This window comes from Phoenix dactylifera, chromosome 3, assembly GCF_009389715.1.
Source record: "Phoenix dactylifera cultivar Barhee BC4 chromosome 3, palm_55x_up_171113_PBpolish2nd_filt_p, whole genome shotgun sequence".
NCBI classification, from domain to species: Eukaryota; Viridiplantae; Streptophyta; class Magnoliopsida; order Arecales; family Arecaceae; genus Phoenix; species Phoenix dactylifera.
Window position 1 is genome coordinate 15,794,700 of NC_052394.1, and position 21,252 is coordinate 15,815,951.

The following is a 21,252-nucleotide window of genomic DNA, read 5'->3' on the forward strand; positions in this document are numbered from 1 at the left end:
CAAATTTGTTTTGATGGAACTCTTAGCCTATGAAATCAGGGGCTAAGAAAAACAACACTGGAACTTAATTGTCACGGAAAACAATTAGTGTATGCTGTTTGTGAAGCGATGGTAAGGATTCTGCTTCTTGTCCTATGGGTGCTACAGTGACCAGCAAGGGGGAAATAGTAATATCCACGTTCTCATTAAAATACTTGCACATCTCTTGGAACCAAGGCATTGCATTTATGCTCCTAACTATCCAATATGACCTGCAGATATTTTCTTCTAATAGTAAATATGAAATGCAATAAAAGCCCTCCAAAATTCAGGTTGCTGTTCTTCAGGTTTGCTAGTTATGCTAATCCATGACACGTTGGTGTTTGAAAGTTGTAGAATGTTTTCCTATCTATTTGTCGTCATCCTGAATGTATTTGGCCTCCAAACCTCAAGACATAATTTTGCAATATTATGTCTGTGTTATTTTGTTGTCGTCGCATGCAGTTCTGCATGACAAAACTGGCGTCCGGCTAGTGGGATCTGAAACCGACGCATGGAGTCTCAAGAAGGAAATGTGGTGGACTTTGGTTCCAAGCTTCTAGCAGATCCAGATCAAATGTAGGACTGGTTCAGCGATGAAGTTTTATAGCAGGAGAAGCTCGGTTGGTTATAGGATGCATCGAGTTTAGGAGAAATTCAAGGAAAGATTGATCAGATCAAGGATCCATTTAATCTAGAAAAAAATCGAGGGTAAGAGGAGACTAATCAAATAGATATTATATCAAACTCAGAAGAGATTGTAATTCAAGAGGTAATTGATTTTATGGTTGCTTAGAAGAGACAAAGAATGCTACATGATCCAGTTATGGGGATCCATATTGAAGAGCCAAATCATGTAGATGATAACTATGCAGGAGCTATCTGACATGTGGATGTTCCTTTTGAAGATTTAATCAGCCTTAAGGCCGATAAGCCGAAGCATATAGATGAGGCCCATGCAAAATTGCCCTGGATATGGAGGTTCTTAGCAGTGATGTAATTATCCATGAGATGGAAAAGCTAGCTAATTTTATAACTTCTCAAATGGAGGCATATAAATATGACCAAAGTTTTATGATTGATTCTATGATGAACAGTGATTGCAATTGACACCATTTGTGTCAACTAGATATTCGAAGGAACTTTGGTGTAATGATCATGGAGTTGATGCTAAGAGAGAGTTGTTAGAGAATATTGTCGACTCCAACACATGTACTGAAGAGTTATTATGCGAACCAATAATAAAGTTATATTATTTAATTATTGGTTCGGCAAATTGTTACATGTTACTATCGCTGTGGTACTAACTGCAATGGTTAATGCTGTGTTTCATGGTGTTGATAAATTCAATATAGTTAGCATGGAGCTCAACATGCAGCGGCATGCTGAAATAATTATGAACCTTCTAAACTGTATTAGATAGTTTATTTATTTATTTTTAACTAAAGTTGGTGCTAGTTCATGTTAGTTAGGTTGAGCATTAGATTTAATTGACAAAGTCTAATTCTAATAAGAAAAGACTTTTAGTCGAGTTTAGTTAACAATAAAATAATTAGTTTTCGTCCGTTAGTGGGAAAGCGATGCTTGTTTCAACGAGTTCGGTGCATTTCTGTTTTCTGGAAGAAAAAAAAAAAAGGTGTTCCATTTGGTGAGAGAGATATGAAGATGTCGGAAAGTGTCAACTCCTGAGGCGTCTACAAGGGAACCGAGCTACCGTTCCACTTTCTTCGTCTTTTTAATAAAAGTTCTTTCTTCTCTGTTCAAGAAGATTTCTTATATATACGTTTTTTTATTACTGCTGCTTGATTTATATAAATTGTTTTGGAGCTTTGACCGTTACATTTTTTCTGCACCGAAAAATATGCCATTCCACGACCATCACTAATAGGGCTTTAAGCTTTTCAGCAGCCAGATCAAGAACATACGAGCTCATGTAAGGCCCATCTGGTGCTTAACAATAAGGGACCAAAAGGCAAATAGTTTTTTCGCCATAAAAGATAAAATTACTTTCATATCTGCAGTTTCATTATATATTAAAGGATTATCGTTAATTACTTTTTTGGGCAGAATCCCCTGAGATAACTTAAATCTCGTTTGGCAAAACTTTTGGAAGCAGAGTTTTTAGAGCTTTTGACAGTAGAGCTTTTGAAAAGTAGAGATTTTGGAACACAGAACTTGTGAGACGTTGAGCTTCTTCGAAATAAACGTCAAAGCCAAAATAATTTTCATATTTTTCACCAAACATCGCAATAACCAGCTAAAGTATTTTTGAAGGGCCTGAAAATACTTTCCGATTCTCCAAAAAATTTTGATAAATAGGGCATATATTAAAAAAAACATGCAGTTGTTAGCTTGCCATCCTTTCTCCAATCACGAGCACAAATTAAATTTCCTCTAGAATCTTCTCCATTTTATCCCATCACAAATTGAATTTCCTTTAAGCAACAAAGCATCGACAAAGTTGCATCAGAACTTAACATTGAGAAAATCCTATTGTTAAGTGCGGTCTGTTGCAATCTAACGAGTTGATCATTATTTTGTCCAATTTGATTGCTAACAAAATACTCAGAAAAATAACCCAGAAAAGTCACTCAGCTGTCTTGCACCATTCACTTCTGCTCTATTTCTTGTCACAAATCACTATGCCAATTTAAAAATGCAACTCATAATGTCAGGTATTAGCTGTTATTGGATACATATCCATTGTATGACAACTGAATACTAGTTATACAGAGAGCCAATTCTTGCGACCATCAGGTGCTGACTGCAAACTAGGGGTAAATAAAAGAGTCGTCCAAGACGAAACGCCAGCCGCCTGTCTACCAAAAACAATAAAAAGGTCGTCTCATTGAGAAAGACCATCTATATGCTTTCTTTCATAAACATCTAATATTTATCACAATATTTACATTGTGTACTGTTCCCGTGCATTGCACCATTCCACAACTGTCACCTGCAAACTGATTTTTTCATGATCAGCGGCAATATCTCTTTTTTTTTATTTTTTTTCCATTATGACAGATTTGTAGGTCATAAGAGCTATACAACATAAGAAAAATATTCTCCTTCAATCTGGATAAAGGTAAGGATGGAACTTCCTTATTTCTTTCTACCTTTCTTTCCCATGACAAGTCTTGAGTATAACTGACGAGACATTATCAGCTTGGTAGGTGTTGAGGAATGATAGTCCCACAACAACTAGATTAGGGATTTTTGTGATGCTTATATACTCTTGAATCCATCCATCTAAACGTCTGATTACGGATAGAATTTTAACATAGTATTAAACACCTAAGTAAACACTTTCCATATTATAATAAAATATTTTTTGTAAAATAGAAAATGCAGCCATCCATGCATCACCTCACATGGATTGCACGTGTGCAACACTAGGAATTTCAACAAATTATCTGATTGATGAAGCATTCATCAGACGGTTGATATGGCATTGTTAAGTTGAAGGTCCACCATTTATAAAACGGTCAATCTCAGCTAGAGGCATCCGAAAGATGAATCCAAGAAGCTCCATGGAAGAGCACCACTTCCAACACCTTATTGATCGCTTTCTGGTCGTTCGTTTTCGTTACTACTGCGTAACCTATGCTCCCACCTTCTTTTTGTTCTTTTCTTTTTAAAATCTTTTGTCATTGTTTGCGGGTTTTTTTTTGCGCCATTTTCATTCCATTCTTGATGCATTTGTTTGTTCAAGTAATGTGGATTTTGTTCTTTTTGTTTACTTATAATTAAGATAAATTATAGAGCACTCCTTAGTGTTCCTCAAATTGATTTATAGAAGTGTGAATTCACAAAGACATCGTAGCAAGCCAATTCATTGAATGGTGGGTAAATAAGGAAAAGTAAATCTATGAGGGTAAAGAAAGAAAATGAATATGGGTCTCAATCGGTTTTATACCAATGAAAAGACGGTTGATGTGGCATCATTAAGTTAAAGGTTTACTATTTCAGGCAGTTATAAAACGGCCAATCGTAGTTAGAGGCATCCAAAAGACGAATTCAAGAAGCTCCATGGAAGAGCGCCACTTCCGACGTCTTCTTGACCGCTTCCCGGTTGTCCGTTCTCGTTACTACTGTGTAATCTGTGCTCCCATCTTCTCTTTGTTCTTTTCTTTTAAAACAAATCTTTGGTCAATTTCTGCGGATTTCTTTTTGCACTATTTTCATTTTTTTCTTGATTCATTTGTTTGTTCAAGTAATGTGGATTTTGTTCTTTTTCTTTACTTATAATTAAAGTAAATTATAGAACACTATTTGGTGTTCTTGAAATTGACTTATAGAAGTGTGAATTCAGAAAATTATGGTAGCTACCCAATTCCTTAAATGGTAAGGAAAAGCAAATCTATGAGGGTAAAAGAAGGAAAATGAATGGGTCTCAATTGGTTTTTTGCCAATGAAAAGAACTTACATATGCATTTGCCCTTTTTTCTGTTGTTAGAATTGATGTTCCCAAACTTAAATTTTCTGATTATTCTTATTATCATATATAATATATTGCATGATAATTTTCTGATGTTCCCAAACTTAAATTTTCTGATCATTCTTATTAACTTATTTTTGGCTACAATTACAAAACATGGGCTAATTAATCACCACGGTGATTTTGTTGTCCGTCGACTGGTTATTGATTTTTTTTTATTTACTTAATGTTTGGATTCCAAGAAATTGATCTTGAAAACTTGTGGATCTTTAGAACTAGTTTCTGCATATGCTATATCATGTAACATAAATGCCTGGTAGCTTTTCTTTCCTTTCTAAATGGGTTGGAAGTTGGTATGATGTGTGATTAATCTTCGTCACAAAAACTTGAGAGATATATCCATCGGTTGAGACCTCGCCTTGGTTTTCATCAAGGTTCTTGCATAAATACTCTCTTTGCTTTTGATGAAACGCCACTCTAGAAATAAGTATCATTTGAGAAGAAGCTCTTTGCTGTTCATGTATATCTTGTATCAGAAGTATCTATATATTGGAATTTCCAAGGGTTTCTCTTGTCCATCTGCAAGTGCAAGACCTCCTTTGTGAATGTGAGAAAGTATTATCTTAAACTTCTTTCAACAACCAACTAGTATCAGCAGTGAAACTTTTTATATATCTGTCTTCTAAGATTAATTAATTTCTTTGACTTATAGAATGATCAATTCATCACTGTTAAAGTTCCAAGACATCAGATTGATGGTCTCCCTTAAAATTTTTGACTTTCAACAGTAAAGAAAAACTAATTGCTTAGAGTTGTCTCTTCTATTGTTTTTAAAAATTCGGTCCCGTCTATGGTCCCTTAACCTCAGGAAAATGGATTTCAATAAGTCTACTATATTTTTTAGTGGGTTTTGGAAGAAAAATATAGTCACCTTTTCATTCAATATCGTTTTTCTATTTTTGTAGGTTTGGTACAGATTTTTGAAAATAGGAAAAATTGCCCTTGGCCCTTCAACATTAGCTCACCAACCCATAATGCTGGTCTAGATTGCAGTAGTTCTAAGTCCAATTTGCGCAAATGTTTGAACAACTGATTTTAGCATATAGTTAGTATAATAGAAAACCTGCATGTATCGATCTTATGCAAGTTCGTCGATATTATAGCTTTATACTTTACCTATTTGTTGTGCTCTAACAACTTGTAGCATTGGTTGTTTATTTTTTTATTTATTATTGATTAATTTTATAATGGATTATTAAACTTTGTCCTTTACAAATCTATGTAAATCCTATTCAAAAATTGTGTCAAAGTTATTTAAAAAAATGTGCAAATTTTCAACAGGCCAACATAGCAAGGAAAAAAAGATCTAACTTGGAAGGGCTAGGGGCACCCCTCTGCAGTAGCTTACCAATGCTCAAGTTCGTCTAGGTTGCACAAGTTCTGAAGGCAATTTGCACAAAGTCTTGAATAACTGATTTTAGAATGCGTTAGCATAATAGAAAACTCACATGGATATTGTGCAAGTTTGTCAATATATTAGTACTCATCTATTGTGCCCTAACAAGTTGTAGTATTAGTTATTTATTCTTTATATTTATTGCTGAACAATTTTATAAACCAATTGTCATGTTAGATGCTTTTTTGAACTCTGTTCTTTACAAAATTGCATAAATACCTTTTTAAAACTTGTATAAAGGGTATTAAAAACTTACACAAGTTTTTCATTTCTACGGATCAGGCATTTCTGTTTCTGGAGGACAAATTGGTTATTTTATATTCATGGAGCAACGAATTATTGGGCCGAGCTGGATTTGAACCAGCGTAGACATATCGTCAACGAATTTACGTATGAAATGTCAATTCTCACATGAAGCATTCTGAATCGAAATGTTGACATGACAAAATCAAAAATTAAACCCAACCTGAAAGGTCTGGGGGACAGCATTGTCCAGATTTTGAAACACTATAAATCTGCAAAACGATAAAAATGATTTTGAATTTGCAAAATGGAAAAGCGGGTGTATTATCCTTGCAAAATCCTCTTTTTTTGTTCAAGTAGCTCAAATTGAAATACTATATTGACCTATATGGTGGAATAAACCTCTATTGATTAATCAAGCATATTGTTTATTTCTTGGACATGATATTTATGAGCTTATGGCTGTTCAAAAGTGATTTTTTCTTGTCCCTATATGATGGCTTCTTACCCATTATCCATTCAGACCACCATGTTATGTATGCATTTTGCCTCACATGTTGTTTCAACTCTGTATTTTGTCCTCAAAACAAATCACAAAGAATCTTGCAGATTGCAATCTCGCCCACGATACGATTTGATTCAACCTTCTATAATTATGATACAATCCCAATCAGAACAAGATTGGTCCTTGCGACATGACTCAAAATAATGATTTTCATTGCTATATAGGATAAAAGGCTATTTGACTTGGATGGTGTACTAAACCTTGATTATTTATCTTAGACAATTTCTTTTTTATTAAAGATCATAATTGCATATATTTTGGGTTCATGGCATAGGCATTATGTGGCAATAATTATTGAATTCACATGCTTTTGTATTTCCTTTTTTTTTTAAGCAATAGACTTTCCATCTTATTTCAATATATTTAACCATTTCCAGAATCACCACAAAGCATCATAAGTACTTGGAAAATTAATTGTGCTCTCTGTGAAGCCATCTGTTTTGATGTTGTTTGGCTGAAACCAGTGCTTTGCCAGCATAGCATCCATCCTAGTATTATAATATGCTGAGCCATAGAATGATGATATGATGCAACAATTTGAGTCCTGATGGGAAACCAAGTTAGCACTAAGTTAGTACCTAATGATCCAGATTATGAATGAAAACTAATTACTGCCGTGGCTTTGAAAGCCTATATTGCACACACTGCACATAATAATTTTCCACAATACGATCTTCTTTTAATACTGACCTAGACACCTTCTCGGATTTACTGGAATTTATATTTAACCATTTCCAGAATCACCACAAAGCATCATAAGTACTTGGAAAATTAATTGTGCTCTCTGTGAAGCCATCTGTTTTGATGTCGTTTGACTGAAACCAGTGCTTTGCCAGCATAGCATCCATCCTAGTATTATAATATGCTGAGCCATAGAATGATGATATGATGCAACAATTTGAGTCCTGATGGGAAACCAAGTTAGCACTAAGTTAGTACCTAATGATCCATATTATGAATGAAAACTAATTACTGCCGTGGCTTTGAAAGCCTATATTGCACACACTGCACATAATAATTTTCCACAATACGATCTTCTTTTAATACTGACCTAGACACCTTCTCGGATTTACTGGAATTTATATTTAACCATTTCCAGAATCACCACAAAGCATCATAAGTACTTGGAAAATTAATTGTGCTCTCTGTGAAGCCATCTGTTTTGATGTCGTTTGACTGAAACCAGTGCTTTGCCAGCATAGCATCCATCCTAGTATTATAATATGCTGAGCCATAGAATGATGATATGATGCAACAATTTGAGTCCTGATGGGAAACCAAGTTAGCACTAAGTTAGTACATAATGATCCATATTATGAATGAAAACTAATTGCTGCTGTGGCTTTGAAAGCCTATATTGCACACACTGCACATAATAATTTGCCACAATACGATCTTCTTTTAATACTGACCTAGACACCTTCTCGGATTTACTGGCATTTTTTAGCTTTAGTATCAAATTTTCATGTTTAGAAAAGTGGGATTTCCTTGAAGGAAAAAAAAAGGACAAAAGAATGTATCCTTATAACGAATTTCAGTTGTTTTTTACTTAATAATGGTGTGATTGTGTTTCTTATTCAGAATGCTTGTTCCTTTCTTATTCTATATGCTTTTGTCCTACTGATCTTAATGAAACTTCAGGCGGACACAGAAAGAGAATCATGTTCCCATTCAGCAAAGAATGAGGTTTTAAAATTGCATCTGTTTACTCTCTTTTTTTTTGTTGGACTTCGTATATTTGTTGCTTATTAGCAGACTTATATATAATTGTGTTACAGATAGCAAGCTGTAGAAATGCCCAGAATAAGATGGTCGAGAAAGATGATTTAGCTAAAACTAGTGATGAAGGTATCTCCTTATGCGTAACATGTATGTGCATAGTTTAGTACTCGGTGATTTTTCTTATAGTCATGCAATTATTAGAGCTTCTATTAGTGACTGGTTAATTTAAGTTGAAGACTTGATAACATTGTATATCAATGTAAAAATGCATTGTTAGATATCTCACCTTTGGATGGATTACAATTAGAAGCTTTACTTCTCTAACCATGTAGACATACGATATATTTGTATATTATAATTATTAATGTAGTAGCCCAGTGTGAAAATGCATCAGTAGATAGCTCATGTTTGGATGGATTGAAATTATAATCATTGCATGTAACTTTTTTTAACCATTCACATGCAATATATTTGTATGGTTATAATTACTAGTGATAGTACACCCTTCTTAGTAACCTATCTTCTCTCGATCTTTATCAATGATTAATCATGAATTTTTCACCTTTAAGAGCAAAAATTCTATTTAGGATGCGGCAACCACCTCAAGGAAAATTACTCTTAGTCTTACACCTGCTTCTTAACTGGTTCCTTTTTTTTTTATTTATTTCTAGAGATCTGCTTGCCTACATTTGTACCTATTTCAGATAACTAAGGTTCCACGACTGCCCTCTCTCCTTGCCTTTGCCCATTGTTCTCTCATCCATCCCATCTATTACATTATTCCTCCATTGAACATAGACTAGAGAGCATGATTTGCAATACTGACCTAGACTATTGAGTACCGAGCATACCTTACCATACTTGAATGATACTTAAGTTTGATATCGTATAGGGGTCGAACTAGCTTGCACCATGTGGAAACAACTAGTTTCGCCCAGTTTCATATTGTACCAACTTGTACTATCCGGTTTCGAGCGGCATCATATTTGGCGTGCGACAAGGGTCTCTGGACCCTATGCAGTATGAAAGGTTATACCATATGATATCAGGTGTACCTTATCATACCAGTAAGAAAATAGTATAATACCCGGTACTGGGATAGTAAACTATGCTAGAAAGTTTGTTTACTAAAAAGCAAATTACCTGCCATAGGTTAGATAAAATGGGTAACCTATCTTTTATTTATATTATCTGCATTCATTTGGAGATGGAATCTATAATTTAAGCCAATAAATTTGAAATTTCTTTCATGGAAATAGAAATACACACATTCCGTTGTGGCAAACAACACATATGTGAATGGTTTAGGTTCGTTTAGCATATAACTCAATAAGGACTCACTCAATAAGTAATTAATTCACAATTGAGAAAAACACACACCCCCCACCCACCCATACAAATACAAGTGCACCTGCACATTGTATGATTAATATAAGCATATGTAACTTGAATAGAATCTCACTCGTCGGATGAAGCATTTCCTATGGTTAAAGAAATATTTTTAATCTTAAATCAAAAAAATAATGAGGTGATTATTGAGCTCTTCTTCAACAGTTCATGTGGAGCTTAATTTTAATAGAGAAGCTCAAGCTCAGCTCAATTACCAAAGTGAGTCATGGAATGCTTGATGAACTGCTAGTCAGCGCCTCATTTGTAACCCAATATTAATTGAGTTGAGCTCAGGATCAGCTCAATAAGCAGAGTGTAGCTCGAGCTTTAGCAAGGTTTGGCTTGCTTAGGATCATCTCTACATCCCTATGTGCCTATTAAAACCTTCTTAGCATAGAATGGAGGAGCATGTAAAGGTACAATTCTTCTGCATGCATTTGTTTGGTGAAGTTGAGAGATCCAATTGCTGTCTTTAAGATTTGATAAAAATATCCATTTGCAGTGGCTTCCCAATGTTTATTTTTCACTAGATGTGAATAATGTTGGTGTAGGAGAAAAAATATCCATTGGCCTAAGTTGAACAAGCAGGATGATTGAGCTAACATCCTCGTGTTCTTCACATTCTGATTCATAAAATTCTAATTGTTTTTATTTATTTAACAGATCCATTTTGGCAGAAACTAAGAGTAGCAGCTGAAAAAAAGGTGCGTTACATTATTTATATTCAGCATTTATCTGCTTCTCTAAGAACTGCAGAGTTAGCATGTTATACCTATTAGAAGAGCTTCCATTGCTCATGTAGACCATTAGAGATATTTTTGTTATTGTTAGAAGTCCGTAAAAGACAGAAAAAATGGTGTTTTGTTCTTAGATTCCTTAAATTATGCTGCATCATGTAGTTAAGTGTACTTTTTTTTTTTGCATCTAAATTTTCAGTACAGTCATGAATTAATGTGCGCGCGCACACATATTACAAATATGCACAAATATATATATATATATATATATATATATATATATATATATATATATATATATATATATATATATATATATATATATGTGCGCGCGCGCGCGCGCGCGCAAAAGCACGTTAGTTATTGAAATGAGACTGAACAACACCATTAAACTAATCAAGTGGGATGGGCTGAGATATTTAGTTCCTCACACCTTCATTCTTTGTTTGAGTCTATATGTACCGCATTGGTAGTTCTAAAGCATTATTAGGTTGGCAAGTGAAATGTAACAATATCTCAACCAGCTTTAGCTAACTTACATCAACCTTTTTGATTTGCATTAGGTCCATCTAACATGAACCGTGGACCATGTAATTTGCTACTTTTTCATGATCAACCAAACATGCCAAAACCATAGCAACATATTTTCAAAATTTATGTTTTCAGAAAAAATATTTCAGTAAGAAAATTTTTTTTTGAGAACCAAACGAGTCCTTAAAAAACTAAGGTACCTCATTGCTGAATTTTTGTTAAAAACGAGTCCTTAAATTTTTTTTGGATTTTCTCATGTCTAAAGGAATTATTGGAATTATTAGAAATTAGAAACTATTATGTGAAACCTTGAAACCGTTATGTCATCGGATCGTAGCTCGTCCTATAAGAGATCTCTTTTTTTTTTAGGGAATTTATTTTTCTATCTCATTTGCATTACCTGTTACTTTTCTGACCACCTTGTAACCAAATATTACACATCTGATGCATGAAGCAGTGATTAAGATGTCTCCATGTTTCAGGTAGGTCCAGCGAAGGCACGGAATTTTTGCAGGGCATTTCAAAGCATCCACGAGCGACTTGTATGCTCTTCCACTTAACCATCAAACTATTTTTCTTGTTCAGCTGAAGTAGTTCCTAAACTTTCCTAATTTCATGTATGGAATGTGCATACATCTCAGGTTTACAAAGAACTTAGTCTTGAAGCTGCTCGAAGATTCATTGATGCAGAAAGAAATTGATGTGGCCATCCAGCATCGACATCCATTTGAGGAAATGCATATATCCAGCCACCATCTTGATTTTCTTTTTCCTTGAAGTTCTTTCTGAAAGTTATTCTGCAACTGGAACATCAGAATACATTTTATATCACATTAGCTATATATTCATTTTGTGTGAATATCCCACCACTTATTCTGTCCATCAAATACGAACTAGAGAACGAGCGCGAGATGCACCTAATCACCCTGCAAATACCTAAGTTTAGATCCTTCTGCTTCTTCTATAAAGTAGTGTTTCGTTGCAGAATAAATTTTGGATGGGATATCCAACATATTATTGGAGGGATAAACCTATTCTGCAAATAAAAACATTTTGGTATTTGATTGGAGGGAGCAGTGCAAGGAACAAGTTGCCAAAATGAGGTGCATTTGATTCAAATTTGGTTTTGAGATATTTTAAATTTTATCACAAAAACAAATTTGCCTTCCTACGTTTTTTTATGTTTAAAGAGTGGATAAAGGCAAAAAGGCGTTTGATGGAATAAGGACAAGCTTCTTCCGAGGAGTAATCCTATTAAACCAAAAGGATGGGATAAAATAACACCATGTTGGCCCTCTTATACTCTAACATGGTATACGTCCCTATTCCGCCTCTCAATTGTTCTGCAGTACCTCTAAACGTGTATTTGGATGCTGATTAAGTGGAGGGATATCCCCCTACTAAATACCAAAGCAGGATCAAGAATAGGACCTTATACTGCATGAAGGTCTGAGTGGGCCTACAAGTCATAGCTCTATTTCATTATTTAGGTGGAATAGACTTATACCATGGAAGAGAGGAAGCTTATTTCATCCTAATTACTGTTTTACCCCTATCCAATCTCTGAACACTCAAAAAAGTAAGAGGGCAATTTATCTGCCATGAAGTCCGCTAAGTTTAGTGCATATTAAATCCCATATTTCCTGCAATCATCCATTCAGCCAAATGCTAGAAAGTATCTTATTCTGCGCTTTTGAATAGGAGAAGGGATATCTCCCATAAAATTCCAATTTTTTTGGGCCAACAGAAGCCACACAAACACGCGCACACATCTTACTCAAGCAATTACCGGGGCGTTCTAAATTCACTTTCTGGGATTAATTCTAATTAGTACGGATAAAGAAACAGAGAATCTTTCATTCCTTGCTAATTAAAATTATCCAAATTCTCCACTCATGTCATGGCCTAATTACCTCCTAAAATCTCTCTAGTTTGGCTCCCTCTCTAATTCTATCCACAACTACCGCTATCATTGTTAAATTGTACTTGTTTATTCATTTTTTGCATTCTTGATCTAAGAAACAAGCACAAGAAATCTATACTGAATAAAAATAGACTAGAAATGTCAAATTCCATTAGAGAAGGAAAGATGTTTTAAATCAAACGGCTGCTCATATGATTCCTTACGTCCATTCAACGAACATTAGGAAAAGAGAAGTAGAAACAAATTTGCCAGATTATCTCTCTTAATCCTCCATGCCTCTCTCTTAGGAAGATTTGCGACTCTGTAATAATAGCAACGGATTCAAGCAATTCTTTCTTTTCCATTGCAATGATTTGAAGGCATAATAATTTTATGCATCGTCGATTTCCCTTCTTGTCATCAATGATAAACTTCATTATTCTTTTTTCTTTCGACAACAATATATTGATTACTTTCTTAATTGTATAATGGTAAAGATAAATTTGTAAGTCCTAATCAGTAATTCTTGCTCTTCTTAAATTTATTCTCCGAAGGAGTCAAACGTAACTGTTTTATTCATGACATATATACTTCTAGTTATCCTATTGTAACATGAAGAGACCTTGATGTCAAAGCATCCACGCTTTTTTTTACTAAACTGTTGGAATACTAGAAATTGTAATTTAGCCATTTAGATATTCCCCACAATTATAACCATCGATGCTCAAAAGGAATTGTGATATTCCCCACAATTATAACCATTTAGATATATGCTTCTATGCTCAGAAGAATAATTAGTTATGGAAATTCTTTCAATATTAATGATAATCATGATATTAAAATGTATATGAAGTACAGACCTGTTTCGCATTGCTCTATTTGTTGTTTTTTATTTTAAAAATAAAATCATAACAATAAAGATAAAAAAATATTTGCCAATATTATTATAATCTTCTGCCTTTCAAAATATTTTATTTTCATTATTTTCAAAAGTAAAAATTATATGAAAAAAAAATCTATTCCATACCAACATATATCACTTACCAATAAACCCTATCAATTAACATTACATTAAAAAAAATAGTTAATTATTAGGAAGTAACTCTTATTTATCAAAAAAAAAATTCATAAAAGCTTCAGAAAGATTTAATCATTATCTCCACCATCTTCACTTCGTCCACCCGCCCATCATCACCCCCACACCCCCCCCCCCCCCCCCCCCCCCCAAAAAAAAAAACCAAACATTTATAATTTACAAATTTTAAAAAATATTTTTTCTCTTGTTCAATTTATAAAAAAATAAAGGCAATGCCAAAGAGCACATAAGATTTATTTTTAAATAAAACTTCGATTGTTAAGCAAAAAATGATAATAATAAGACTTCTATTAAGCAAGCTTTTTTTTTTTTGCTGAAAATTAAGTAAGCTTTTTCAGTAAACTGTAAAATATGCTGGTTCCGTGGTATATCCACACACCACACTATAATCATCCAACTTCAAATACTGAAATACAACTCCAAAACTAAAACCCACAGCCTGGGTGAGCCCCGAGCCTCATGGTCAGGCCCCAGTTCCCCATCATGAACCAACACCTTGGGGGGGGGAAAGAATCACGAGATATTTAAAGGGCGAGGGAGACAGCAAATTTACGATCTTTAGAATCTACAAGTGCACAAAAGCAAGATTAAAATAGATTTACTTCAAAAAACATGCAAAAAAAAGGGGCCAGAAACAGATCTACCATGCTTTGCAACCCTGAAAATGACACGAATGCTTGACAAAAGCACTTTGGTTGACTTTCGCAAGGAAGATGCCGATGACAAATGCACTTCCTTGGAAGCATTCAGAAGATATATCCAGGTTTATGCAGACTGCATATTTTGTACTGAATCCTGCCCATAAAAAAAAAAAAAACCATCAAACTCAAAAGGCCACCAATATGAATCGGTACTGCTTCAATAAGTATCCGGTTCTAATGTAAGTTCGAAGAAACAAACACTTGGACCACTTTCAATGGCCAATTAAACAAACAATGCTCTCAATGCAAGCATTTAGTTTTGTGCATCAAAATTGACATGAAAGTCTCCTGATCATGTTTTCGAAATTTTGTTTTTAAGAGGACTATTTCAAGTCCAAGCATGATACATCTCACTCGATTTGACAACCAGAAAACATAAAGCTAATAATGTGAATCTTGTTAGCTGCTGCACGGATCACTCGTGGAGGATTCCGAGTATGTCGTCATCCCTGAACAGATGATACCTGAAAGGAAATCAACAAAAATACAGTGTTCAATAAAGTGAGTTCTGAATCTAAAAACTTTAGCATACCAGCATAAAAAAAACCATTCATTTTTTATCCACATGATGTGTCATCATCAAAATATATATTTTATATATCTAAATATTTAGTGGTATAGACCATGATCAATACTATAACTCTTTGATTTGCATGCTCCATTACTGACTTTGAAATCAAGTGGAGATCCTCTTGAGAGGAGCAGCATCCATCTATCTCTATAATAAAGCCCATTATATTAATTCAAGTGCTAATATAACATGGCAAAATCAAACTGCAGGGTTGTTTGTTTCACGTTACGCTATTCACCACGAGTCAATGCAATGTCCTGCAACCTTAGACAGAAAAGAAGTACGTTTGCAAACAAAAGGCCCATGCACACTCGCATATCCTGTCATCACGCACTTAAAACTAAAAAGCAAAGGAGGTCACAGCTGCGGAACATTAAAAATCTTTCCAGAACAGATTAAATATTTGCACATATAATCCACTAATTATACGATCAAAACAAATCACTCAACTATTTTCAGTTTGCTGGCTCCAGGGGATGTATGAACCTTTGTCCTACATAATTTTAGTATTAAATAGGTGCATGTCTACAAACATATTTCTATTTTTTTAATTAATAGTCAAGAAAAACTTAAACAAACATACAAAGGGATTCACACACACACACACACACACACACACACACACACACACAGAGAGAGAGAGAGAGAGAGAGAGAGAGAGAGAGAGAGTACAAGCCCTGTCCAAATACCAATATGAAAGGATGGTGCCTGTGATCCCCAAAACTGCTGATATGATTGGTCCATGTGCGTAACCCAATAAAAACACACGAACCAGCTACCAATTACAAATAAATTTTCTACCTAATATGAAGTTCAATTTTTAATACAAACATTCTCTTGGAATTAAGATGTAAAAGAAGTGGTAAAAAAAGAAAATAAGCTTACTCCTTGTCAGCGAGTTTTACTTCAGTTCCTCCATACTCAGGTAAAAGAACTACATCTCCTTCCTTCACAGAAACAGGGATAAAGTTCCCATTCCTGTCACGCGCACCAGGGCCTACTGCTACAACTTTTCCAGAGTTCAACTAAAACAAAGGATAAAAAGATAAACAAATTAACAATGATAAAAATAATAATGAGCATGTCCATTCATGTCTACATTGAGAAAATGACAAAAAATACCTAAAAATTTGATAAAAAACAAATAGGGCATTTACTAATCATTCAGACCAATAATGGAGCAAAACAACCCTAAATATAATGGTGTCAGGGCCTCAGGGGCTTTAATAAGAAAATATTTTCAAGACCAAACAAGATTATCCTGCATTTATGATGGTTTTCTGCATGTTGACAGCCACCATGACGTCCAAAAAGGAAACCAGCAGCAGCGGTAACTATCAGTTAAGGTAACCTAAGGAAGAACTGCAAGGGAAGTGAATCTGTAATTTGGTTGTCTTCCATGATGCACCTCATAATACCTTGCAAGGGTTTCTTGTTTCTTACATAAGTCATGTTTAGAGAACTCTGAAGGTGGGCCTCTGCATGTTGACAGCCACCATGACGTCCAAAAAGGAAACCAGCAGCAGCGGTAACTATCAGTTAAGGTAACCTAAGGAAGAACTGCAAGGGAAGTGAATCTGTAATTTGGTTGTCTTCCATGATGCACCTCATAATACCTTGCAAGGGTTTCTTGTTTCTTACATAAGTCATGTTTAGAGAACTCTGAAGGTGGGCCATCCTAAAGAGAGAAGAAGGGGGGGTACCATTTCTTGAGCCTGTTTAATTCTTTTGAAGAGACCTGCCAAAATTCTGAGTTATAGGCCACTGAGTAGGATAGAAGAAGCTAAGACAGCAGGGTGCATGAAATTGGATTCTAGAGGGCACTTTGGTTTTAGTTTATGGCTTTGGCTTATTAAACAGTGCTAAAATTAGCAAGGGACTTTTCTTCTCTCTCCAAACTTTGTATAAATGTTTTCCAGCATTTTTGGGCCAAAATGGATTGGTTTCAGCCGAGATTAATGCGCCATATTGGCCAAAACTGACTGAAACTACTTTCTTTATTAAGCATATAGCTTAACATTATCAAATGTTTCCTAAAATTTGGCAATAGTATTCAATATAGCATTTATCTAAGGCTCTAATAATCTAATCTACATTGTTTTTGGCTAAGCTTTATTAGGGCAAGATGCAATCATGATGCAGGTCTTCACTATTTAGAAATCATTATGTGTTCATATAATTCTTCTTTTTTCTTACTCAAATGAGTTTTTTCTCTTTTTCAGAATAAAATGATATTAAAATGAACCAATGAAATAAATGGGTTTTTATTTAAATAGCTTATTTTTCTTGCTTACATACGTGAATGAAATAGAATGAAATATAATTAGGTAGGCTTAGAATATGATATGCTCAGATGGGACTTTTCTTGTTTAGATGGGTTTCTAAAATGAAATAGAACAAAGTATGCTTAGACAGATTTTTCTTAAATGAGTTATCAAAACCAAATATAATGAAATATGTTTAAAGAAAATGTTTACTTAAATGCAAAAATTAGAGAAAATATGAAAAATTACAAAAATAGAGGAGGAAAAATAAAAAGTAGATGAAGGTGTGATATATTTAATGCACTAAGCTTTAAACAGTTTAGTTTCAACATAAAGATACCCAAATTACACAAAGAACAATCCTTGATAACTGAAAACATAATAGAATAATGTGAAATAACATTTCTGATTTTTTTCCTTAATTTTGTTAGTTCTTGGATCGTTTCTGACTTTTATGACCAAAAATTACAAAACTGGGAGTGAATAGCCAAAACCACGGAAACTGTCAAAACTAAAAATTCTACAATGAGTCAAAACCCATCTAAATCCTTGATCGAGAGTACTGCATGCAAGAATCAGTAAAAAAACAAACATGGTAATTTATTGGACTTTCCTTCTCTCTTTTTTCAAAGAGATAAGGATGACAGTCCCAAAAGATAAAAATATTGGCAATCCACATACACATATGCCATGAGTGCATGCATACGTTGAAGGAGGGGTTTTGTGTGCCAACCCTTGCCCTCAACCAACCCCACCCCTCCACCCCCCAAGAAAAAACAAAAAAAAAAAAAAGAAGAAAGAAACAAGATAAAAAGAATAAAAATCCCAACACCCACAGTGTGCCGATGTGAAATAAGCTAAGCGTTTAACCATCCAGCCTTACCAACCCCGCACCGCCCCTCTAGTGTGTATGCATATACATATACATATACATATATAAAACAATGTTCTCAATAAAATCTTCCCTCTATATCACTATAACTAATACTTTTTTAAAAAAAAATCCCATTCTCTATCCATGCCCACCTCTATGACAATGCTCTCAATCAAATCCCACCAACTAAATTCTCATTAAAATTTAAAAAGAAGAAAAAAGAAAGAATATTCTATATTTCCAGGCTTTCCCACCATAGTAACGAAGTTGACAGCCAAATTTCACCTCCATTATCATCCCTTGCCAATATAAACTCATAAGTTGCATATCAACCAGAGCTCCCAACATATAGCATGTGCATCAAGTTCCCGCTTGGGGTAATTTTGTTAACAGTTACATGAACACTTATCTAAAGCATCTTATAGTGGCATGACCAAGACTTTGGTAACATCTCTCATCGACATAATTAATTAAGTATCAAAATATTAAGTCAACCTCCAAGGAGAAGCTACATAACCCTGCAGTTGCAGGGGAGCAATCCTGTCAAATTTCTCATATCTCAAAAATCTTCCAAACCAATAATCATCATGTGCTAGAGCCTCCATCTCTAAGGCCAAAAGATAGTATAAGGAAAGCAGCAACCAAGATATTAACAAAGCATTGTATTACAAATATCTCATCCTCATTCAATCGCTCTTCTGAACCACAAACCAACACATGCTTAAGGCATCTAGTAAAGGCCAGATCATTGAAACGATAAATAAATAACCAAAGAACCAGCAGCTTATAGATGGTTAAAGACAATCTTTAGGTTCAAAAGGAATGTTATAACTTCAGAAAATTATGGAATATCAATCAAGATAAATTTAAACCTTTAAAATCCACAAGAAACCATCAATGTCTGCAACGTTTGACATTGTTGAATCACACATCAGTTGATTGTTTGTATATAGTTGTCAAGGTCAAGGTCTTCGGACTAAAATAATGAGCAACCAATAAAGAAATGACAAGAAAATCGCACCGATTTAGCAAAACAAACAGTTCCAAACAACAACGAACAAAGTGCCCAACTTTTAAAAAATAATAATAATAAAATACAAGAGGAGGAGGTTAATGTTAAAAGTTCAAATAGAACAATACATTCACTAAACCCCTGCGAAGCCAAAGCATGAACTAGTAATTGCCTATGCACTACAGCTAACAGAATGTACCTAAAACATAAATTTCTTTGACTATAAACCTTCGACCTCACATCCCGATACAATTGCAACTGGGTGACAATAAACACATATTGGCACGCGATAGGTCATTTAAATGATAGTAACAAATAATACCATCCCATGAGCCTTGGGTATGGGAGGCATAAAACCAATCTATAAGGCACAAAAACTAATCAAATGCTGTCAGAAATGTTAAGCCAGCCAGCCAATACTCAACAACCTAAACTAGAAACAGCTCACGATTAACAATAAAAGAGTGGGTTTTTTTCATTATTTGAGAGCAAAAACAGGGCCTAAAGAAGGGAAATCACAACAAAACCAGATAAAAAAATTACAAAAAAGAAAACAGTCTAAACAAAATCCAGAAGCAGGAAAGGTAGATTAGGCGAGACTTCAAAGGAAGAAAGCGGTCTAGAGATGTCACCTTGGTGGTCTTCTCAGGGAGCAAGATTCCGGAATTGGTCTTGGAAGGGGGGACGATCTTCTCAATGAGAACGCGATTGAGGGAAGGAATCAGACGCTTGGCCATCGGCAATGATCGACGAGAAGCTTGGAAAGATGTTGCTTCCCTGGAGGAGAGAATGGCTCTCGGACGACGGAGATTGGGGCGGATGGGGTTTAAGGAGAGGCTTTTATTGGGAAGGGTAGGGTTTTGAGAAGGTTCTCGAATGGCCTCTTCGAAATTAGAAATTGTAATAAGAGGAACGTTCTGGAACTTCTGTTTCCGGGACTTGGGGTTAAAACCCGGCAAAGTACTACATGGGTGGCTAAAGTTCGAGGCACGGGTGGACGCACACGCGTGAATTAAAAGACTTGGTTGGACGGCTCGGGTTACCCGGTTTTAACAGCCGTTATCTTTCACTGGTTTCTTTTTCTAAATAAAGGCTTTTTTAGGGGTTGGGGGAGGAGGAGGGGTGAGGTGACCCCATTAATGTAGCTGATTGTTTATCACCTTTTTTTAATTAAAAAAATAGATATTTTAAATTCAAATTATATCAAATTTTTATAATCAAATAAATATTTATCTTGTTATTATCAAATTAGTATATGTTATAAAAGAGTTGTTCCCACAAGTGCTGTCGGTGCAGGCTTAGCATATAGTTTCCTCGGTTTGAGATCGGTGCTGTAATAAAAAGTATATGTAGATTTTTCTCGAAACTTTTTATGAATATGTTGGTTCAAAATTAATAATCTATTTTTGTATTTAAATTTATCTAAGTATATATATAAAGTTCAGTAATTTTCGTGCGTGCATCTATAACCATATTTATCATAAAACAGAACATGAATATGGACCTATAATTATGAACCATTTGATCTGTATTTAAATATTCAATTTTGCCTATACTTTTATCTAACATAATGCTAGCATTTTGTGCGTGCTAGGATAAAAATTTTTATATTAAAAATATGTCTTAATTTATATTTTTAATCCGCGAATCTATTTGATTATAGAAGTCTAGTCCTAATCAAAAAATATTTGGATTGATGAAACTTCTAATCAAAGAAGGTAAATTACATAACTCT

General features: G+C 34.5%; 1 protein-coding gene and 1 long non-coding RNA gene across 2 annotated transcripts; one reads left to right on the top strand and one right to left on the bottom strand.

Annotated features, from left to right (window-relative positions):
• Positions 1–14,928: 14,928 nt before the first annotated feature.
• Positions 14,929–20,429, bottom strand: LOC103706237 (10 kDa chaperonin, mitochondrial-like). The gene is made up of 3 exons (XM_008790287.4): positions 20,150–20,429; positions 16,253–16,392; positions 14,929–15,260 (listed from the first exon to the last, which is right to left on the bottom strand). Exons 1-3 carry the CDS (start codon positions 20,252–20,254, stop codon positions 15,212–15,214), a joined length of 294 nt encoding a protein of 97 aa, XP_008788509.2. The 5' UTR covers positions 20,255–20,429; the 3' UTR covers positions 14,929–15,211.
• LOC120110258 lies at positions 16,388–19,859 on the top strand. Its single transcript, XR_005511099.1, has 2 exons — positions 16,388–16,837; positions 17,036–19,859. It is a non-coding gene; the product is annotated as an uncharacterized LOC120110258 (long non-coding RNA).
• Positions 20,430–21,252: the final 823 nt, after the last annotated feature.

What these genes read in the sequence shown, in the direction of transcription:
- LOC103706237 (XM_008790287.4), bottom strand. Translation starts at nt 20,254, where the DNA reads ATGGCCAAGCGTCTGATTCCTTCCCTCAATCGCGTTCTCATTGAGAAG. An exon ending in TCCCTGAGAAGACCACCAAG is followed by an intron (nt 16,393 to 20,149) that starts GTGACATCTCTA and finishes CCTTTGTTTTAG; the next exon opens with TTGAACTCTGGAAAAGTTGT. An exon ending in GTAAAACTCGCTGACAAGGA is followed by an intron (nt 15,261 to 16,252) that starts GTAAGCTTATTT and finishes ATTTCCTTTCAG; the next exon opens with GTATCATCTGTTCAGGGATG.